Source organism: Cephus cinctus, unplaced genomic scaffold (assembly GCF_000341935.2).
Source record: "Cephus cinctus unplaced genomic scaffold, Ccin1 Ccin1_scaffold0709, whole genome shotgun sequence".
NCBI classification, from domain to species: domain Eukaryota; kingdom Metazoa; phylum Arthropoda; class Insecta; order Hymenoptera; family Cephidae; genus Cephus; species Cephus cinctus.
In genome coordinates, this window is record NW_014333329.1 from 457,323 (window position 1) to 479,842 (window position 22,520).

Consider the following 22,520-nt stretch of genomic DNA (forward strand, 5'->3'; position numbering starts at 1 on the left):
GCTTGTAATTTAGCGAAATTCATTATTTTCATTTAGGTATTTCCTGTAGATATTTTAAATTATAATTTTTCTTAAAATCGTGATCCTTCAATTGTATCATTCTTCTGATACCTTTCTATCCACCATATAACTTCGAGATAGCAATTGCGCGATGCTCAGTAACTTAGGCAGGACGATCGATAAATTTACGCATGCATGTTGTATAATCGTATATGCGTCGCACCCTTTTTTCATGTATTTCATCATAGCAGTGACATAATAATCATTAAAATTTTCCAATACCTCAATACTTTTCGTTGCGTTATTCATACGATATTTGACAGGGTTGTCGCGTTTTATAATTTTGTAATATCGATTCTTTACGTTCGCTTTGGGGTTTCTGGAGCATACTCTAACACGCATGCCCCATGGGTAGCAATATGGCGGATGCCGTAGTGCCATGCAACGTTCTGATTTGTCACATTCGTCAAATAAGATCAGTAGAAGAAAAGTAAATAAAAATGTTTAAATAAGTAGTGTGGGCAAATCACTGCCGATGTAGAGTAAACAGCCGTTAATCATGAACGGTGATAATCGTGTAATTACAGTGTTCCTCCTGGTCGTCATATCAATCATGTTTTCCCAGGGTAAAAACTTCATGTCATTTATTATCAGCTAATCAGAATATGTTTCATTTAAAATTTCTCTCGGACTTCCTAAAATTTTATAATTAAAGTATCTATTGTTTATTTACACGAGTGTCAGAAGATTACGTGTTATCTCTGTAGGCATAAGGCTCATCCCGTTGACATATGCCTTGTGTAATAATGCCTATCAATTTCCATAAGCGTAATGTAGTGTTTGATTGAATTTCGAATATATTTTAATTATAACGTACTGATGTTATTTTATGTTAGAAAGTATTTATATTGATCAACCACATATGTAGTGACTGACAGATTTTTACCGATACTAACAAATATTTCGTTCTTTGGGTAGTGTATATTAGTTTTTAAAAAAATCATCAACCTAGTACTTATTATTTAATGACTTTTTAGGACAACTTATGTCCAAGGAGCATCGCACCCACGCAGCATCCGAACGAGCTAATGACTTATGGTGTTATCAGTGCGATACCATGGACGATGGAGAAAGATGTGTCGATTTGGCCGGAAACTACAGTTCCCTCATACAAAAATGCAAAGATGACAAAAGAATATGCATGGTAAGTTGATAATCTGTCGTATGATTTTTCTATGCTTCATTGTACAGATTTTTTAGAAATATATTAATTTTGACAGGTTAAACGCTTCTCGTATACGACCAGCACAGAAAATTCTACTTCCGTACCAATGATGTGGTCTCTGGAGAGAAATTGCACAAATAAATGCGAGCCAGGATGTATCGTGATTGGAGAACGCACAAAGCTGTATGCGTGTACCGCGTGCTGCGAGAAATCTCTGTGCAACACTGGCAAAGGAACGGCTGCAGATCTGATGAGGACGAATATTGGATTTTATTTAGCTATGATATTACAAGCGATGCTCACTGTGATAATGTATCCGTCGTGACACTGTTAATGAATGAATCTTCTATGAAAAGATAACCTTCGTTTTGAAAACATTTTTCATCAGGATTTCTTTATATGGAAATACTCTTCTTTTTAATATGCGATCACTCAAGCTTATACGATCAGCAGGCACTCAATGATTGTGTCATCCACTCTGCTGACTACTCAGTACTGACCTTCTTGTCAGCCGCACTCAACGTTGTAACTTAAGCACAAATTCAATAACGCTTATAAAAACTGGAAAATAAATAAATTGTCCCGTGTGAAAAGGGAGATTTTAGAAAAGTTTAATATTAAATTCATGCAAGGTTGTCAGCCGTAGAAGGCACGACCAATGCTGAAGATCTTGACCTTACACGAAAATGTTTTTTGGGTGGTAAATCCATTGCGTAAGGGACTACAGAAAAACAATTAGGTTAACGGCACGACATTAATCCCACTTATGTTTATACGATAGCCGTAAGTATTGAATTACGTCACGTCCTCAGTTTCAAAATTCCGTATACCATCACAAGACATAGATCTGTCCTGGCCCTTTAAGATTGATATAATATTCAAGTGATAATTTTTTGGTATTAAGTCATAAATCACTGGTTCAACAACGAATTCAATAGGTACTACGAAAATGAATAAATAAACTGACCTTAAGCAGAAGATCGTCACTTTTTATTGATCTGACATCGAAACTGGTGATCTTCAATATGGACATACAATCGCTCCGACGAGTCAGTGAACTCCGATCGCTATACACGATGGCACTATAGCTCACATAAAGCCGTCATTATTAGAACTTTGTGCGCGCCAAGATTATACGCATCTTTTATAACGACCAGAGCTTCGCATCTTACAGGCAACCATAGAAGAGACCGTACGCATTTGTGCGTAGGCATTTATACATACACATATATATATATATATATATATATATATATATATTCCAAGTATATTGGTGGGTTCTACATATGGCAGCCAGTTGCACCGAGGACGGCCACCGCGACGGCTAATGCAGCTTTTCCCTAATCAAATGTTAATTACTATCCCGTTCTTGTCATTCGTATAGCTGTAAAGCGAGCACGAGTACAACAAGAGTTCATTATGATCGCTGTCTTGCGGAGAGCTTTAAATTACGTAATTAAAATCCTATAGGGAAATCGTTTGGAATTGAACCATATTTAACAGCGAATATTGAACAAGGGTGAGACATGAAATTGGAATAGGTAGTGCAGTTGCGAAAAGTGCAATCATTGTAAAACGTGAGATCAGTTGTAATGTAATGGATACGAGAGTTATGTGAAATTGAAAAGAAATTGGATCTATGTGAAATTGTGATTACATCAGGAAGAGTAACAGCTACTTGGTCGGTGAGGTAGAGAGCTGTGAGTAGGAAAATATCTGGCTGAGGAAAAAAATCAATGAATGATTTTCTGAAAGAGCATGAAAATTCGCTTGATCGATAACTAGTTTTACTGTACGATTGACTGATTCTATTTCGTCGTAGAGAAGATTCAGTGTTCCAGTATTGAGCATCCTTAATTGTCCGACTCGGTATGGATCGATTAACGTTTTCACATCGTTTTGTCTTAATGGGATGTCTGCTGGGAATAGCGATCGCTTTGCTGGATTCAGAAGAAGGTCCGCAGCCTGGTATTAATGGCGAGATCGTTTACCCAAAGATAATTCATCGGGATGAATATCGTAAACGACGCTCCGTTGAGAACGACGAGACGCTTATATGGATATCGTTGAAAAATTGGACATTAGAAACGAGACTAAACGATCGTCTTATAGTGTCACCAGACTTTCTTGTCCAATGGATCGGTTCGATGGAATATCAAAAATCAAGAGATTCCAGTGATAATATCCCTACAAACTGTGAAGTTCGTCATGGTTTTGTGATAAGTCAAAGATCAACCGTTGCCTTGACACTGTGCGACAGAGAGATGTACGGTTTGGTCCACATTGAGAATGTGTCGTTTTTTATTCAACCCTTAAAAGACGGACGGCGTCACATTCTCTACGAGTCAGCGACCCCGACGAAGTGGAAGCTGGAAAGAGGAGCAGATGGTTACGTCTCGTTGACGCGTAACGATAACGAGTTTCATCAAAATCGGAATTCAAAAACGAATTTAGTTGATGAAAATCGAGAGAGATTTAAAAAAAGTAGAGGAAATTCGAATTTGTTAAACGGATCGAAATACATAGCGAAACTTGAGAGTGGCTTAAATCAGCAGGAAGATGCTGGGAATGAGAATGCTTTAAAATCAAATGAGGTCAAGGAGAGAGTCGATAATCTAAATTGGAGAGGCAATTCCCGTGCGGATGTTAGCTCTCCAATGATGGGTAATTTAAATTCAATGGAAGAAAGGGACGGGATGGACCTAAAGGACACGAAGCTGATTGAGAATAATGAGAATCATATGAGCGAGAGAATTTCTTCGTACGAATTAGGAAAACTTAATTTCAAATCTCTTATGAAAGAAGGAATCGATAGGCTATCGTTTGTTTTTGGTACAGAGGATGCTGAGGACAATGGGATATTCGCGAACGAAATCTTGGAGCGTTTTCGGGGGTATCTTAACAATATTATACTGTACGTTGGGAATTTCAATATATCGAGAGTAAATGAATTTTCAACGAGAGCCTCGGGACATGGTCCTGGATCCGAGGAAGAAGAGGATTTGAATCTAAAATTGGTGGAGGGTTCCATGAGGTTAGGTGGTAGGGAGAAAATCGACTACAGGAGCCACAAACGAGTCAAACGAGATTTGATGATCTGCAATACGAGGGAGTTCTATAATTTAACGGGAGATATGATTGATGTTGAAGCTGAGGTAGAGGAGGAAAATAAAGATGAAAAGGGTAAGGGAGGATCTGGGTACGAAGAAGGAGAATCGGTGGATGCGAAACTCCCATTTGAGGAAGATTCCGAGCATATTGGATATTTCTTTGATCGGGCGTGGGAAAGAGATAAATTGCCTAGTAAGTAAAACCAAGATAAAGTGAAATAATATCTATTGCAGGTACAAGTCAACGCTTCCTGAGAAATGGCTGTATTCGCAGAGCTTTCGCTTAGGTGTTAAATATTGAAAGAGAAAAATAATACAGAGACATTTATTTTGCATCGACCTATAGTGGCGTTATAAATAAATTCCAGTTTAAGATATTTTACTTGTTATGTTTTATTGTCGTTGAAGCGTAAAACGAGACCGAGCTTTCACGTACAAAATGTGAATTCTTTTAAATCTATTTGAAATAATTTTTAACAAATATTTTATCAAACTACCGCATACACCGTGATTATTATTTTCTTGTTGCATAGAACGGAAAACTGTAAGCGAAGAAGCTCCACCTAGATGGCTTGAAATTGGAATTGCAGCTGATTACTCGGTTGTTGATTTTCATGGTGGCAGAGTTCAACAATATATACTTGCGCTATTAAATATTGTGAGTATACGAAATTTTTTCATAATTTCCAAAATCCAAGGTATTTTGCAGAAGATGGTTAATATATTAAAAAAGTAACAGTAAGAGGTTCAACTTATCAAATTTTGTATCTTACGCATCTATAAATCCATTAAGCCTTCTAACGTGCGTTTATTGGCTCTACATGTTTTATTTATGATAATTTTTAATGGCACCCTTAAATATTGATTCAGTAGAAATTTGTTTGAAGTTTCTTAGGAGGATATTAAATAGATATATCTATATGTATCAAGTAGCATATTGTTGCTAATGCCTGAACACTTTTGTCTTAACGACAGTTAAACTAGGAAGGTATAAGAATATGGTCTAATAAAGTTAATAGAGTAGTTAGGTAATGGTTTAACTTCAGCTGATTAAGGTACTATAAGGCTAGTGAGAGAAGCACCGACGAAGTTGAGCTTACGAAGGTAAGTTTGTCCACCTGGAGCGTTTTATTTAAAAGTTCCATTCGTGCGAAGTTATAACAAAGAAAATAAGACTTGAGATTAAAATAATTGTCGAATAATCCAAACTAAATAATCATCATCAGACATACAGTCTGTGCATCGGCTCTATATTTCGCATAATTGGATGAGAAGAATTTCTTAAGCAGAAAAGATGGTTTCTTTCTACTTCAATATAAAATTGATGGAAATATATCGATTATATATTTTTAAAATAATTTATTTATTCTACAGGTAAGCGCAATTTACAAGGATCCTTCTCTGGAGTCTAATATGAAGCTTGTCATAGTAAGAATGATATTCTACGCTAAAAAAGAAGACAGTATGGCAAGTATTATAACACTATAATTATCATTATAAAAACAGCAGAATAGATTGGACATATTAAAATAATAAATATCTGATTTCATTATTTTTCCTAAGATTTTTTAATTTCAATTTCAGGTACGTAGCGGAAATGCTAGACGATCTTTGGAAAATGTTAACAAGTGGAATAGAAAGCTGTTGTCATCTTCGGAGGAAAGTCACGATGTTGCTGTATGGTTAACCAGATTGGATATCGGTGGACCATCCGGATACGCTCCTGTGTCAGGTGCCTGTGATCCAGCACGGTCTTGCGCCTTGAATCGTGATGAGGGTTTAACTAGCGCTTTCATCATTGCCCATGAAGTGGCGCACATGTATGTAAAGTATAAAAATGAAAGGATAATGGTAACGTCGTTTATTTATGTGGTGCAGTTTAGGATTGTCCCACGACGGGGATGAAAATGCTGGAAATACTTGCGGGGATGAAGCATCTTTTGGAAGTGTCATGGCTCCTATGGTGGCAGCAACGTTTCATCGCTTTCACTGGTCAACATGCTCCAAACGAGAATTTCACCATAGAGCAAAGTACAGTTTTTATCTGTAATACAGGTTGTATTCAATTTATCCAAAAAAGAGAGACTGGCTTAGGTCATTCCTTTTTATAGACAATGGTCTTGTCTTCTCAATGCACCCGATAACACTAATGCAACAGATCTGAAGGCAACCCTACAGGATACGTTTACAATGGACGAGCAATGTCGTATGGAATTTGGTGATGGGTATAATTCCTACTTTACTCTCTGTTGAATATCATTTCTTTGCACCAGAGAATATCAGTGTATTTCTTTTCTGACCGTAGATATAGTTTGTGTAGAAGCTTTGATTTACCCGAACCGTGTTCGCATCTGTGGTGTGGTCATTTGAATTCTTCTCAAGTTTGCAAGACTAAAAAAGGTCCTCCACTGGAGGGTACTTCGTGTGGAGAAGATAAGGTAATCAAATGAATAATTTCTTATAATTTAGACAGCTATCATTATTACTGTATTACATCGTTCCAGTGGTGCATCAATGGCTACTGCGAGCCAGTGGACCGTAAAAGATTTGGATTGGGACCAGTGGTTCATAATGCACGTGACGGTGGTTGGGGCCCATGGGGCGAATGGGCAAAGTGTTCTAGAACTTGTGGCATCGGTGTGCAATTTCGATCCCGTAAATGTAATAAGCCTACGTAAGTACAAAAAACAAAGTATGAAAAATTGTTCATAACGAAAAGCCATATTTATAAATTTATAGACCTGCCTATGGTGGTATCGTTTGTAAGGGTAAACTCGAAGAATTTCGCATATGCGTACAACCAGATTGCCCTAAACCCATAGATCTCAGGACGAAACAATGCTCCAGATTAGCAAGTCTGATGGATTTCAAATTTACCTCAGCCAGGTACAATATGACTTGGCTGCCATACGAACCCGATCAAGAAAGTTTAAAATGTCAATTGACGTGTCGCAGCAAACAAAGTGGTGAGATTTTTTTCAGTGGTGAAAATCTCATTGATGGTACACCATGCTCTTATGGGAATACTGATATATGCATTCAGGTATGATATTTTCATTGATTATGAGAATTTTATACGATTCATTCTCAATAAGCAATCCTTACCAGGGTAAATGTCATGAAATGGGATGCGATAACATCTTAGGTTCTAGAAAGAAACAGGATACTTGTGGAGTATGCGATGGTGATAATTCAAACTGTAACAACGTCACTAATAAGGTTCAACGTAAACTAAGACGAGGTAAGTTAAAGCCAAGAAGATCGCTTTGTCATACATACATATGTTATAAAGGACAAAGTTTACCTGCGAAATTTCTGTTAGTAAGTGAAGTGCATATAACTTTGTAGCTATGACAAGAGTCGCCGTGGTGCCACATGCTGCATACAATATAAGGGTTGATGTTACTGTACTGCAGGCACCGGCTGATTATAAGGAAAACGTCACTATCACCGTCAGAGATAGAAGAAGACGTAGAAACGACGTGAAGGGTTTTGATTCAAGAGGTCGTGGACAAATTTTAATAGTGGAAGGTGCAGCTTTCCGACCTCAAAAGCTGGGCGATACTTACACCATGTGGGCCAAAGGACCTTTATTTGCAGAAATAGTAGTATCGGTATGTTTTATACTGTTTTAAGATGACAAGACGAATTTTTATTTCTTTATTCGGATGTGATCAACAGATTGCCATACCTGAGAAGGTTGTCAAGCAAGGTGTATCCGTATCGATATTTTTGAAGTATACGTTAAATCGCAATGATCGAATTGCTGCTGAAAGATATTCATGGCTACCGGGTGGGTGGGGTCCATGTAGTGCAAGTTGTGGTGGTGGTACAAGGCAGAAAACAGTTGCGTGTAAGGATGAATATACAGGGAGGATTGTTCCTAAGAGAAAGTGTCCTTTAAGCCTGAAGCCTGTACAGGATGTTGAGAAGTGTAATATATTTAGGTATGGAAAATCAATTCGATATTAGCATCTATACATATTATGAATAACGATTATGTAAATTTTTATTGACAATTCAGCTGCGATTTCAAATGGCTGTCAGGCCCTTGGGAAGGCTGTTCAGCTACGTGTGGTAGCTCTGGCGTACAGTATAGACAGCTTTATTGCGTTCATTCGTCTTTTAACGACAGCTATTTTACAAAGGATAATGAATTAGATGTATACAGGACAATGATGCCTCCTACATGTTGTAGTAAACGGAGCCCTGGCAATAAAAGGGAATGTAATAGAATACCTTGTCAGGGACGATGGGAATTCACCGATTGGTCTTTGGTAAGAAGATATAATGAAAGTTGTATCAAAATGAACATCAAGCAGGATTGTAAAATCATATTTTTTTTTATAGTGTTCGCAATCGTGTGGAAGAGGTATCCAGTCTAGGATGGCTCGTTGCGTTTCTTCACATGGCGAAACTTTGTTTGATTGTAACGGTTCCTTTATACAGGACGAATTAAGAGCATGCAAAGGATACGCAAGAAGGACTTCCGACTGTATTAAATCGTGTGAAAATGATACCAGTGATTATTGCGTCGTACCGAGTCTCAGACGTTACTGCGAGGTTCCAGGATACAGACGAAGATGCTGTCGATCTTGTGATAAAGCGGATTTTGATATTTGATAGCAATTTACAATTTAGGATGTTAGTGTGGCTAATGAGTTGCTACAGACGGGCTCAGTTTAGTATTTTTTCATGGTATTTGCTAATAAAGTGGAATTACTAATATATAGAATACATTAATATGTTACATAGCTAGGAGTAGGTTGAGCGTAGAGACACTTATTCGCGGTGACAGACTAATTATTATTCGCAATTTATACCAAAGACATTTCTTTATCAGGAACCAATATAGGAGAGGCCAAAAATAATATTTCACTGTCAAACGAATTAGTAATACACTAGGGTTTATTGGTAGCCGAAGTGTACAATGAATAGTGACATCGTTAGTGCTAATTAATGAAAATACAATAATTTCAAATAAAACGATACGATACATCGTTGCAGCATTATAGACACTACGAAGCCTCTCTCGGAAAATAAACGAAGTACAAGAGATGTGGCGCTCAAAACAGAAAACATGACGCTATCAAAGTTTATTCAGGAAAGATGTTATTGGAGTAGATGCAAGACTCCTAAATATGGTAGAAATAAAAATCTGCGTCAAGCGCGAGTATTCAATGTTTAAAAAATTCGTAACAATAAGAAAAAAATCACTGTGTATAAGTGATGAACGCTTAGATCTTAAACTCGCGCATTTAGCAGTCAATTAAAAATGTACCATATGAGAGTTTTCTTAAAGTTTACATTGTATCCTTTAAGGTTCAATTAAAATAAGATATTTTTGGTTGATCGTACATCTATATCTGGTCACACGCGTGATTTTAATAATTAATATTTGTATATTCTTCATTCATTTTCTATGATATCCATGCGATATGTCGAATATTTAATATATCCTGTAAGAGCCAGTATATCTTCGGTAAAGTCAGTATGTGACGTTTGACTGACTAGAAGCGTCCAATTTGAATGTTACACAAGACTCCGCGTCGACGACACCCGGTATATCTGTATACTGAACAGAGTAATGCCCTTGTACATATTCTCTATTCGTATCAATAATTTTAATATTGTCTGTTTTTTGAACTACGTCCGTGACGACGCGCAATGTACGTATGTAGGTTTTATTACACACGCATAGAACTTATCGCACAACAAGAAATTTCATAGCGATGGTCATAGCAACGGAGTCATGTTGTATGTATTTGATGTTTGGTGCATGAACATGCAATAAAATGTCGCGTGTAATTATGTGTATATACCTATGATTTATATATATATATATATATATCACTAATTGTTTAGGTGATATTTTTCATATTTTATGCATATACTATATATATACTATATATAATTCTAAGTATAAATAATGTATACAAAAATATGAATATGAATTTGGGAAGGCAAACTTTCAATCATAATGAGAGATTTGCTTCGTCACCTTGTTGGCGACGAAATGAAATCCACCTTCTAAATCATTGGGTTAATTCTAATGTAAATTCAACTCAAGCAGAATACACGTCTCTAGATGCTGATAAGAGTGGTCGGTTCAAGAAATCAAATAGTTAACAATCTCACAAATGTCGACCCTACGTATTTTGTTTTATTAGAACGTTGTCGCGGGTTGATATAACGGGGAACGCATTCGCGACAACCTATAAGAATTCATGTATTCATATTACGGTTTTATTTTTCAACAAACATTTTTACTCAATGCAAACTCCGAGGTGAGTGAGGTGTTCGTTTACAGGCCAAAGTTCCTTAGCCCTTTCAGACTCAAGCTTAATCATAAAGAAAATGAAGTTTTATTTTAGCGCAGTTGAGAAATTAATGGTTTCTCTCTGAAATCACTTGTATCGAAAGGATTAAGGATGGCTACTCTAAGTATTCGAAGTATCGCGTACATGTAAAGAGCTCCCTATCAAATACAGTAGTCATTCTTATCCCTTATTGATTTAAAAATAACGAAGTTCGATTTTACACTCGTTATTAAAATTGTTTCGACTTTACAAATAACTGTATGCATTTATAGTCGCGCGTTTTACAAGAGGCCATTCCTACGTAGATATATTTGTAAGAAAAATGTATTGTTGAGCCACGCAATGGGGCATCGTGCGCATAGGATATACAGCGATGACGTGTGCGAACGTCATCGTAACATTGATCGTCGTTACATTCGTAGCATGACAACTTCATATCAATAAATTACTAAATGTTATTATACACTACTTACACATTAGCCTAGGTGAACTTATACATTATTTTTGGTAGATGCAATGTTATACAAGATCGTCGTTAAATATTATTCTCTCGAGGCTATCGAGTATCCGAGTGCATGCGTGATTGTTATCAATTAAAATCAAATGTGATACCGTATTCGGAGGAAGACCCATAATCGCTTTCGACACTTTGCTCGTCGTAACATTTCGTTAGTCGACAGAGATACGTATTATGTAAATGTTTAAAACCTCTTATCAATATTTATTTCGGTATCGTATCTAATCTAATGTCACAATTTCAAGGAAGTATAGCAATTTCATCCCTCAAGCAATAATTCGATCGCTACGATGCAATTTCATTAGCATTCACTTGACTTCCGGTCTACCTTTTTTTTTCCAATGCAACGGAAGTGATGTTCGGTCTACCTATGATCTCCTCGTTCGTACGAGATCGCGCCTTGTGTTCTCTCACAATCTTTCCACGTAATTTCCAGGGAAGGTACCGAAGTAACCGGTTCGTTGGCTCGAGCCGACGTACCAACCGTCGTCACATTTTTCCATCACATACACCGTATCGCCTTCTTTCAATTCCAGTTCATCTTCATTCTGCGGTCTGTAATTGTAGAGAGCACGATACCTGCGACCATGAGGGAAAGACTGTTTAATACCAGAGATAGAGCCATGTGTCACGGTACTCAATGTTCCGAGAAAGAAACAGAGTTCGACAACGACAAATGTCTGTTACGTTAATAGAGTTTACTTACGGTTGAGGCTCTGAGTGGGTATCGATGTGTAATGTCTCGTTGACAGGAGCTACGTGTAATTTGTTCCCTCCCATACGTGGCTATTTGAAAAACAAGTGATAATTAGTACGGCTGACTTGACGCCTTAGAAGAAATTGTAATTTTTTTATCGATGATACAGGCAGACTAGAATAACAATGTGCCTAATGTATTACTATTTTGGAATGACTTGTTATTGAATTCTAGGTATAATATTTTTCTAATGAATTAGATAGCATTTGTGATACACTTTAATACATTATTTAATCTCTTCTCTTTTGTTTTATATAATACTAGGTCAACTCAGTAGCAGGGACTGTAAATACTTACCAGTGAATTGTAATGGGGCTGGGTTGTGGTGGGGTTGACGGGGATCGATGGGGTGTAATGATGAGCTCCCATGCTCATTTTTCCACCAGCCGATCCATTAGAGAGCAGACTGTGTGCTGCGGGTGAAGCAACGGGTTTACTCTGAACGGGAGTTTCTGAAATTCAACAAAATATCAGCCAAAGTTGTTTAACTCATTTCGTAAAGTTTTCTCAGCCGGAAAAGCGAGCGCGTGCACAGTGATTAGAAACGAATGCTGAAGGATTGATGATGTAGCCACGAGGAAAACAAACTTTCTTTTTTAATTTGGGAAACGTACAAGACTATCCGGTAGAGCTATGTGAAGTACTCACGAATAAAAGTGACGAGTTATTCACGAGGAAGAATTTAGTGACAGTTCTGCTAGGCTATTCTATTTTTAAGAATAATTTTCAACCCTACAGAAGAGAGAATTATATGAGAAGCATGAGAGATGAGAGGATGACGTATCAGCTGAAAGCGACGAATACGTTTAATTATATGTATATGTTAATTTCTATAACAGTACCTGGCCTGTGACCTGGCTCTACGATCACTTCAACGTAGGAAATTGGGAATATTCCTTTCCTATTACCAATCCGTCCTTCGTACCAATTTTCATCTACCCGTCGTGTCAGAATAACCATTTCACCTGAAAATATACACGAGTATATGAAATTTTGCTTATAATCGATAATGATAGCATTAATGATACTATATGAAGGTATATGACTATACCTTTGGTTAACGATAATTCCAGATTTGTCTGAGCGACGAAATTGAATTTTGCGCGCGCCTGTCCCTCGTGTGGCTTCTTTGGTGTTGTCCTTATTCCATCATACGGGAGAATCTAAATATTTGAATATAAAATTATGATATTAATCAGTGCGGTCTATTAATACGTATCAAGAACGAGTCACGTAATACAATAAAAAGGTCATTACCTCAACATAATTAAACGGGAATAATCCCACCATGGCATTGTGCTCTCCCTCGTACCAATTCTTATCAACTTGACGACGTACGAATATAATATCGCCACGTCGGAAAGTCAGTTCCCTGGAAGACTGTCCTACAAAATTATAAAGAGCCCTTGCAACCAGACGTGGCTCAGGTGTAACATCCTGATGAGATCTCCCACGATGACTGAGGTCATCGATAAAATCATCGTATCTGTTCAGCGGTATTGGAGACTTCTGCGAAGGTCTGAAATAATAACGTAACTGTTATTGACCCTGTAACTTTTAACCATTCACTGCAAGAAACTCTGTCCGATATTGCGTCACGATTATACAAGAAATTGCAACAGACAAAAAGGAACGAAAAAAAAAACTTCAAGGATATATTTCACATCCAACTCACTGATTTGTCACTTCAATTTGTTGCAGTAGCCAACAATTGTTTGACATCTCAGCAATATCTTCACAACTTGTACTACCAGGTACTTGGAGTACTTGTTACTGTACTAACGGTAGACGCGTTTACTCTCTGCGAATTAAATGCGATACTATCGTACAATTCTACAGGTACTACCCACTACTGGCACCGAAAGAAAATGTTTAGTTTCACTCGTTGTCATAACGCGAGTTAACGTTTCTCCTCCACTTATGAACTGCGATGTTCATCGCGCGTAAAGTTACATGGATCGTGTGAACTAGATGTGTTTTTATCGTAATAAACTTCGGCATGGACTATAATAATTATGATATATCGATATATTATATACCGGCTATAAATAATGAAATATTTGCAATATATTTATATTATGTATCAAATGTTACTATATCTGTAAAAAAAAGTGTCAAATATTATAACAAAATTATACCGTATACCCTAGTATCACGATTAAACTGTAGAAATATATTTCCTTTCATGTATTTTGAGGAACAGATGTATACGGTTAATTATATCGTGTAAACATTACGCATATCATCAAGATACTTCGCGTAATATTAAAATATAATTAATGGTTTATAAAAAAGTCTGCATCATTCACGTGTCATTATTGAATTACATGAAATATATAGTTCGTGTCTATGCGCTTTAGCTCTGTGCTCTTTACAGTCTCGAGTTCACAGTACTCACATAAAATTGTCCGTATGACGTCGTGAATCGATATCGTGCAGCTCTTGAAGATATTTGCGACGTCTTTCTTCCTGATAAACGCGACGCATATTCTCGGCACTTCTGCGTGCAAGTTCCTCCTCGCTCAATGGTTCCTTCGCCTCTGTGCGCACTGGCGAGCGATAGTGAATCGTCACCTCACCCTCAACATAACGTCTTGGCGATTCTGTTGACGAAAACAATTAAAGTTGATGAACGTCAGGAATTAATAATCGGGATATAAGGTCTTGAGAATATACATAGACTTTAGTACAATACAGGACATTGTAAGCTGCTACCATTAGAACATGTAGGAATGTACATTTTTTATGTGAATTTTAATGTGAATATTTTTTGTGAAATCTTGAGGAATATAGAAATTATTTAAAATTAATGGAGCTGCTGATCTTTCATTTTCTCCAATGCAATTTAGTAACGATGTACTTAGTAGAAAAGGAAATTCCGAATATGTAAAACAAATGAGAGAAACTTACAAGCTCGTGTGTGCTAGATTGTTGAGAAATGTATAAAGAATGTATAAGAAATATATTATTTTTGTTGAAGAAAGAAAATTCAAAAATTTGAAATTTGTCATTTTGAAATTGTAGGTGAAGTAGTGTAGTACGTATCTTTTGCCGAAGTGTACTGGTTACTTTGAAGTTGATTATATTAATTTTATCGAAAGTAATTGACACCACAAGTTCGAGAAAGTTATAATAGGATACGTTACAGGGTATAAGTACTGTTTTGTATCCACTCTATGCCAGATTATTTCTGTAATCGCAAGGGTCACTGTCCCTTAATTACACCTCTTTTAATTATAGATCAGTGCATGAAAGTTCCAATTAGACATTGATTACAGGAACTCCTTATGTCGTGACTGTTTCCTGTGCCGGATGTATTATGATGAAATTTCTAAACCTCTGCTTGTGTTTTTAAAGTTAAAATTATCATACAACTTTATCGAGTAGTACAGCTTCCGTTATCCCATATAAAACAAACGAAATGTTTCACCCTGACATTTAACGGCTGACCCGCACTATCACCAGACCAGAAGTACACAATCTTCAAGTAGAATTTAACTATAAAGCGTTAAGGTTAACATTTGATCCGTTCATTGACGCATTTCATGTGTTGAATATAATTTAATATATGTCTTGGTATTCTATAGAAAAATAATAATTAAAAAGAAAATGCTTCATAATGACTGTAATAATGGTCGGCACGTGTACTGTGTATACAGAAGAGCCATATTGCATTCTTAATGACGAGACAGTTACGCGTTGGATAATTAATGGAAAGTAAATTAAATGAGAATTTCGCGGAGGAAGCATCGTAAAAGTATGCCAACTTTTACATTCCGTTCTAATCATGACCTAATGCTAAAGGCAAGACGTATAGTCCTTAATCATTGGTGTCATTAACGAATCAAGAACACGTGTGCTCCCGTATATATTTGGGCCACGAATTAAAACCACTTTACAAAATGCTGTTTATTATTGTAACGGTGGCCATTGTTGTCGGGCATTAGAATTGACATTTATTGGCCGTGAACGTAATTAAGGCTCCAGCGCAGCATCACGAACGTACGATTATAATTGTGATCTTCTGCACGGCTCGATGCCTTATACTGTTCATATACTCTATTTCTTTTTAATTGATCGGTAGTGATTCGAACGAATATCAAATTACAATAATATCATTACGTAGTAGAATATTTGTTTTTACAAAGCCAAAGGAATCCCTTGTAGCTGGGTACGTGGGGTAGAAAAAATTGGATCGCCAATAAATGACCTACATTTCTCTAAGCCTAACCAAGTCTCTGGCGATTATAAGGTTTCGTATTACAACGGTCCGTTGATCCTAAGGAGAAACAGAGAGGGAGTGACAGCACTAGTAGAAATTGAGAAAATTTCATTTTCAACGAATAATTTCTTTTTTACCTATTTCCTATGTTAAGTAAAATTTTCTCATCGATTGCATATCACCCTGTAAATATTATTTATATTTAATAACTGTATGCCATAAATTTCGTATGAATTATCAGTGCTATTATTTAAACAGTCAACTGACCAGATGGTTTCTGACGAATACATAAGATGTGATTTCTTTTTTTGCAAATCTAATATTCACGAATGCAGGGAATTAAAATAGTTGGTATGACTCAGACTCATATTGCATAATGAATACCGTTGCCGTACGATTTGGTATAAAATTACGCACTTACGACACCAGTGTATTTGTTATAGCCGTGAGGAAATATACGAGTTTTGCAGTTCCTAAAAAAATTCAGTTCGTGTGTAATATTTTAATAAATATTTAATTCTTCCTGTTCCGTTGAAAATATGCAATATCGAACACGTGGAAAGCGGAAATAGCGAAAGAGGAAACTTGCGATTAGTAATTCCAAGAAAAAAAATTTCTACGCGTTCAGCATTCCTGCTATGAGGAATTTCTTTAACGCGTGGTATACGCTAGCAGTTTATTTAATCTAGACTGTCCCATAAATAATCATTGCCACTTTTACAGCATAACTGTCTGACAGAGCTGTGTACCAAAGCCGTGTAACGTGATGAGACAAAACAAATGACGCCATCTAGAATTCCAATTTTTCATTAGAGCAAAAGTTACGAACGGTATTGGAGTAACTCTGCATGTCTGATTAATTGTACCAAACATTCACTATTCCCTGAACATACTATAATCATCTGTCGCGGGACTTTAGTGACTCTAAATCGCTTACTCTCAGCAACCCGTGCATATTTATGTTCCTTTTTGCGCATATATGCACCTTAAGCTCCTAAAATAACATGGCATACTATACACACAGTATACACGATCCCTCTTGAACGTAGCGTTACCAACTAAACTAGACTAGATGATCACGATACTAAAAGTTCTCATTTTTACTGCGTTTTTAATTAACAATGCAACAGCAACAAAAATTGGATAAATTCCTAATACGTGATGATCATACGTATACGCATGCTATTGTAATAAATCATTAACGATCAAAGTCAACGTACAATGATCTCAACATACCGTGACGTGAGTAGCGATGCTCACCCTTAATAAAATTCTTAACTAATTACGGTAATTAACACTGGTACTAAGTAACACGTCCAACACAACGCGTAGCGATGATACAACTGATATCATAGAAAGATGCGACATAACGTAGTGGCGCTACGGTGAGAGTGTGCCTGTCACGCGTCTGCGCTGAGTTCACACTGGGCGACTGTGATGATCGTGAAGCATGGTACTACGCAATGAACACCGCATACGTTACACGTTGATTTTGGTACATGAAAATAAAGCCGCTTCACTTCGATGACGACGATCTTATCAGAGCCAACGATCTCTGGTCTGCGTAGGTGACAATGGTTGTTACGAAATTCTACATGCAGCATCCGTTTTGGTCTCTTTGACAGCTATAGCAAAATGAACGACAGTGTTGCCACGCATTTCCTATAAGCTGAGCACGTGGCGTCGAATCGCTGGCTTTGCAGCCCGTTGGAAATTCCAGTCAGAATACACTGCAAGTGCGATTAACGTTGGGAAGCACAACGTGGGAATTCTAATTGAATTTGAATTCTAGAAATTCACGAGGAGTTTCGCGGAAGTGATAAATATTTGCTACTATTAGTTAGTGTAATATATCATGAGAAATGTGTCGTATATGTTTTATGTCTGGTTATCGGTATGTCCGGATCATTCGTCATGTGTTATAACGAAAAGTGATGTTTTTTTCGGTGTATGTTATCATTAGAGTAAGTAGTATAAATATCGGAACACTTGTGTCTATATCTAATCTATATGAGGAGACTTAGACGGATAAAGTATTCAAGGACTTCATTAAGTTTTGAGTCTGTGACATCTTACGTAATACGAGTGGTAAATGCTTTGTAATGGATATTACATTTTTGAGTGATTTAGGCATATTAATATTTTTTTCTTAAACAGTAATGTAAAGAGAGTTCATATTTCTATTGTTATGCCTGTATCGTTAGCATATTCCTTTAAATGAGAATTACTTCATTAGAAGTAAGTAAATTTGAATTATATGCATGGGAGCTAGTGGGTTGTACAAGACTGTCATTCCTTTAATGATAGTCGTTTATGTGATGGAGGAGATGTTACTTGTTCTATAATTTGAATTATATGTGGACTTGACATATGTAATTTGAGCTGCATAGTTGGGACTGTACAAAAATAGATCGTACCTAGTAAATTTAAAAAAAATCTATTTGTGTACTGACTGTATGGTATCGGGCCATAAACCAATGGAAGCGTGGTTCCGGTCCCCGGAGTAAGTCTGCCACTCGACTTCCGGTGATCTGACAGAGGACTCACGGTACCGCTGTTCGATGCACTGTCAAAGCTACCCAGCCGTGAATGCTGGTCACCATCGGTAGAGTAGTTGGTAGAACGTATATCCACCATTGAATTTTTGAAGTTGTTCACTAATTGTGGAGACTGTAGTTCACAGGCTCTGGATATATCGCCGCAAGATTTATTTAAAAATCTTGAGCAAATTAGTCGAGGCCTCTCTTTAGTATTTTTATTAGGATTTCGAATTTTATCAGAATTCAAGGTTGATACTGATGATGGTGAATTGTTTGAGATTTTTAAAAAATCTTTACTATCTCTTATCACGGTTTCTCTTTCTCTTGTGAAAGTGTCAAATGGCGGGCTGTCGTCACGAATTACGGTAAAAACACCAGTCATTGGCCTATCATAATCTTGCAGGAGGGACACGTCAACGGTATAATTCTTCAACATTGATCTTTCCTCTTCATCATAATCGGACAAGTCACATACTTTTGATAAATCCAGAGGAGGGGGTATGATCTTTTCAATTCGACGTTTTGGAATTTTTGGGACTTTTGATTCCTCGATTGATGACTCGCGTAAGTGACTGTGTGCTGTGTAGAAATTTGGGACGTATTCTTTGTATAGTGATTGTGGTTGAGTCTGGTCCAAATAATTTTTACCATAGTCATGAGAGAGTTTAGATCCCGACAGATCTATCATGGACCCATTAATCGACAGTCTGGTTACAGAATTCGTAGAAAATTGTGGTTGATTAAGGATCGCCAGATTGGGTAAAGATTTTCGAAAATCATTGGACATACTTGATTTATTGTTTACGTCTGAGAAATCGTAATTGCTTCTTCTCGTTAGAACAGATGACTTAAGACGATCATTACGAATAGTATTTCGATCAGTAGTTGAAGATATGGAGTCATTCATCGATTGAGAGTCAAGGTAAGATCGATTAGCCTTTTGTTCTTCGATCCGAGATTCGAGACGGTCCAGCAGCATAAGACCATCTGATTCTGGATTATAATTCGGACTTCTAAAAATTTGTTGATTCTCGTACGACGTCATCGAAAGTGATCTGTCATTCTCATTATCGATGTTAACAGCATCCTCATCATTGACCGCGTAATTCATGGTAAATAGTACATTTTCGTGATTTTCAAATTTCTCAAAATCTTTCAGTTTTTTAGCGTCGTTTCTATCCTGAAAATTTGGCAGCATCTCATAAGTATTTTCAGTTTTACTTGGCAGAGAAATCTTTGAGAAATTCTTAATATAATCCGTTTCGATTCTTGGTAGATTGTTAAAACGAGGCTTGAACTCGTCGTTTGAATTTCTCTCGTTGTCATTAAAATAAACAGTGCGACTGATCGTTTGTTCAGATCGATCAATCTTATCCAAGGATTGTATATTCTGAGCTGAGTCATTAAGAGATACGTTATCTGCATTATTATGATGCTCATTAACGTCGAGAATTGGCTTAGTTCTCGGCACTGTATTATACTTCCCTTCCGATTTCGAACCGATAACTTCAGTGAAGTCCTCCTGCCTCTTTAGTGAAGCATACTTCACCTTATTCCTTTGCATTGCATTTGCGTAGGTTTCCTCAGCATCTAGTGGTTCGGGCGTGTTGCCAATGTCACTGTGCCCATCTTGAAGTTTCCTACTAGCCACGCTACTGTCAGCCGAATGATTACTTTGACTAGTGACTGTCTCAGTGCTACCGAATCCATTTCCTTCTGGAATTCCAGGCTTCCCAAGCACTTTATTCTCACGTTTATCAACGTCGCTGTTCTTATTTACAGAAACACTGCCTGGCATGTTAGCAAAAAATTGTCTCCTTAAGTGTCGATTGTGTTCGAATATTTCATGCAGTCTTTCTCTACTTCCAAGAAACTCCGATTCTTCCTGCTTGAAAAGATTCACCATATTAGATTTAACGTTCCGATTAACGTCAGTAGGGCTTTCCTTTGGTTTACTCGAATCTTTCCTCTCTTTGTTCTCTCCAGCATTATGGAATGCTTTTGATTCGTTAAAATTCGTATTATTTTCCTTATTTAGACGTTCTGTACTCTCATAATAATTCGGACAGCTATTCTTAGCGCGATCGTAATGAAATTCCTCGTAATTATTATTACCGAAGTATTTTCTCTCGAATTCCGTTCTTGGCTTCCAACTCAATCTCTTGTCCACCAAGGCAGCACGATCTACCGAATGATCCATCTGGCTTCTGTGGTTCTTTGTGAGGTGATCGCTCGTCGTCACGCGCACGACCAGTAGGTCAGTTTTTTGGGACTCGGGTAAAGAACGTCTGTTGATAGCGTGTCTCTTGAAATCCGAATCCTGGGTCCGAGTCCTCATCAAGACTCTATTTCTTGGATGCATTCGTTCCAGTTCGTTGATGTCGCTCCTCAGACTATTCCACTGTTGACTCCTCTCCAAGTCATCAACACGTGGGTAGAGCGGAGAACCCGTAGTTCTTGGCGACATTACACGCTCCATTGCCGAGCACATTAACAATATCGATAATACAAAATCCAAGGACACTCGCGCACACTGGGTTTTGGTTTTATTCAACAATTGAATAGCGATTGTCAAATTTGCCACCTTTCATTGTCAATCTGACGTCACTGTACGATCTGACGAATGTAAAAAAAATAAACGTTCGAACGACGAGATTGCGAGTTATTGCGTCGTATAAGAAAACAAAAGTTATTCTTCGTTTCTCATTCTTATTGTTCATCGTGATTTATCGAACTCGCTGAGATAAAGACATTTCCACGATAACCGGTTACTGTTTGCGACTGAACTTTTACCCATAGAGTTATAGCCGTTCACGAAGTCAACAGCGATACTGTAGGGAGGATTTTTTGAAATTATATTTTTTTATCCAGTGATACTGATTTACGTAGCTCATCTTAAAGAACCGTTCGTAGTCACGCGATCGTTGGAGCAATACTGGTCAAGTGGTTGGGACTTGGTTTACGGGTTCCTGGGTCTCGGGTCCAAGACAATGCCTCTGTCTTAAGATCGCTACGCTGGTTACGTTACGTCGGGTTACTTCGCTAACTCATTCACGGTAAATGAAGGTTCTCATCCGCGTCACGCACACTGAGCTCTCCTGATCTCTTATCTAACTAGGTGCTTCCATAGAAGCTATGTGTGTTTGTAATACGTACTATGTATATTTCAGTAGTCGCGGATTTCATGTCGATTTCAAATTTGTCCTCGATTCATTTCTCTTAAACGGGTATTACTACGCCTTTGCATCTACATCCGTTTTATACCTGCTACTCTAATAATTACGGACCAAGAACAACTGTAATTTTCTTTAAATCTTCAAGGTTACATCAATTTCAACGAGTACTTGTTCACGGGACTAGTTCCTAAAAAGGCGTGAAAGTGTTGTTTGGTAAAAAGAAAATAATCGCTATTTCGAGTGGAGTGACGTCAATTTTGATAATATTGAATTTATCGATGCGTTGCTTATTATTTATTAATATCTAGAGCGAGTGAACGTTAATTTCATTTTCAAAGCGGGTACTTGACTGAGCTATTTTAATTGGTTTTTATTAATTACAATTCTTCCTCCTTTTAAACGATTAACGGGGAATCTCTTGCTCTAATTAACCTGCGCTCGAAACTTTATATTGCACGCTGGCTTCTTAGGTTATTATTCGAAATCGATTACGCGGGAACACGCGATGAAAATGGAAAGCGACTAACTTCAAGCGATTCCGAAATCGCGTTGTATCAGTGTCGATTTCTCAACTGTGGCGTGGAAATTTCTTGTAAACGACGTGGTTTATGTGTTACTAATTTCACGACAGTTATCTATACACGATATAAGAA

General features: G+C 37.3%; 3 protein-coding genes across 20 annotated transcripts in view; 2 read left to right on the forward strand and 1 right to left on the reverse strand.

Annotated features, from left to right (window-relative positions):
- Positions 1–287: 287 nt before the first annotated feature.
- On the forward strand, positions 288–2,199 carry LOC107270163. Of its 2 annotated transcripts, none has more exons than XM_015744904.2 (3): positions 288–490; positions 1,038–1,204; positions 1,281–2,199. In XM_015744904.2, the coding sequence occupies exons 2-3, from the start codon at positions 1,046–1,048 to the stop codon at positions 1,548–1,550; spliced, it is 429 nt and encodes a 142-aa protein (XP_015600390.1). In that variant the 5' UTR covers positions 288–490; positions 1,038–1,045; the 3' UTR covers positions 1,551–2,199. The 2 variants fall into 2 exon arrangements, with proteins under 2 accessions (XP_015600390.1, XP_015600389.1); XM_015744903.2 differs by having other exon boundaries at positions 339–626.
- A 334-nt stretch (positions 2,200–2,533) lies between these two features.
- Positions 2,534–9,165, forward strand: LOC107270183 (A disintegrin and metalloproteinase with thrombospondin motifs 3). Its single transcript, XM_025087629.1, has 14 exons — positions 2,534–4,528; positions 4,869–4,993; positions 5,710–5,802; positions 5,920–6,155; positions 6,214–6,366; positions 6,447–6,560; positions 6,641–6,773; positions 6,840–7,009; positions 7,075–7,378; positions 7,444–7,576; positions 7,684–7,949; positions 8,017–8,282; positions 8,360–8,612; positions 8,686–9,165. Exons 1-14 carry the CDS (start codon positions 3,097–3,099, stop codon positions 8,956–8,958), a joined length of 3,951 nt encoding a protein of 1,316 aa, XP_024943397.1. The 5' UTR covers positions 2,534–3,096; the 3' UTR covers positions 8,959–9,165.
- A 60-nt stretch (positions 9,166–9,225) lies between these two features.
- The window catches only part of LOC107270181, an 87,909-nt gene continuing 74,614 nt past the window's right edge, over positions 9,226–22,520 (reverse strand). For all 17 annotated transcript variants that reach the window (XM_025087627.1, XM_015744962.2, XM_015744972.2 and 14 more), the window contains 7 exons: positions 14,328–14,532; positions 13,187–13,448; positions 12,981–13,092; positions 12,772–12,894; positions 12,227–12,381; positions 11,879–11,958; positions 9,226–11,751 (listed from right to left, as the gene is read on the reverse strand). In XM_025087627.1, the coding sequence (XP_024943395.1) occupies positions 11,583–11,751; positions 11,879–11,958; positions 12,227–12,381; positions 12,772–12,894; positions 12,981–13,092; positions 13,187–13,448; positions 14,328–14,532 (1,106 nt within the window). In that variant the 3' untranslated portion in view covers positions 9,226–11,582. The remainder of the gene's footprint in view (positions 11,752–11,878; positions 11,959–12,226; positions 12,382–12,771; positions 12,895–12,980; positions 13,093–13,186; positions 13,449–14,327; positions 14,533–22,520) is intronic.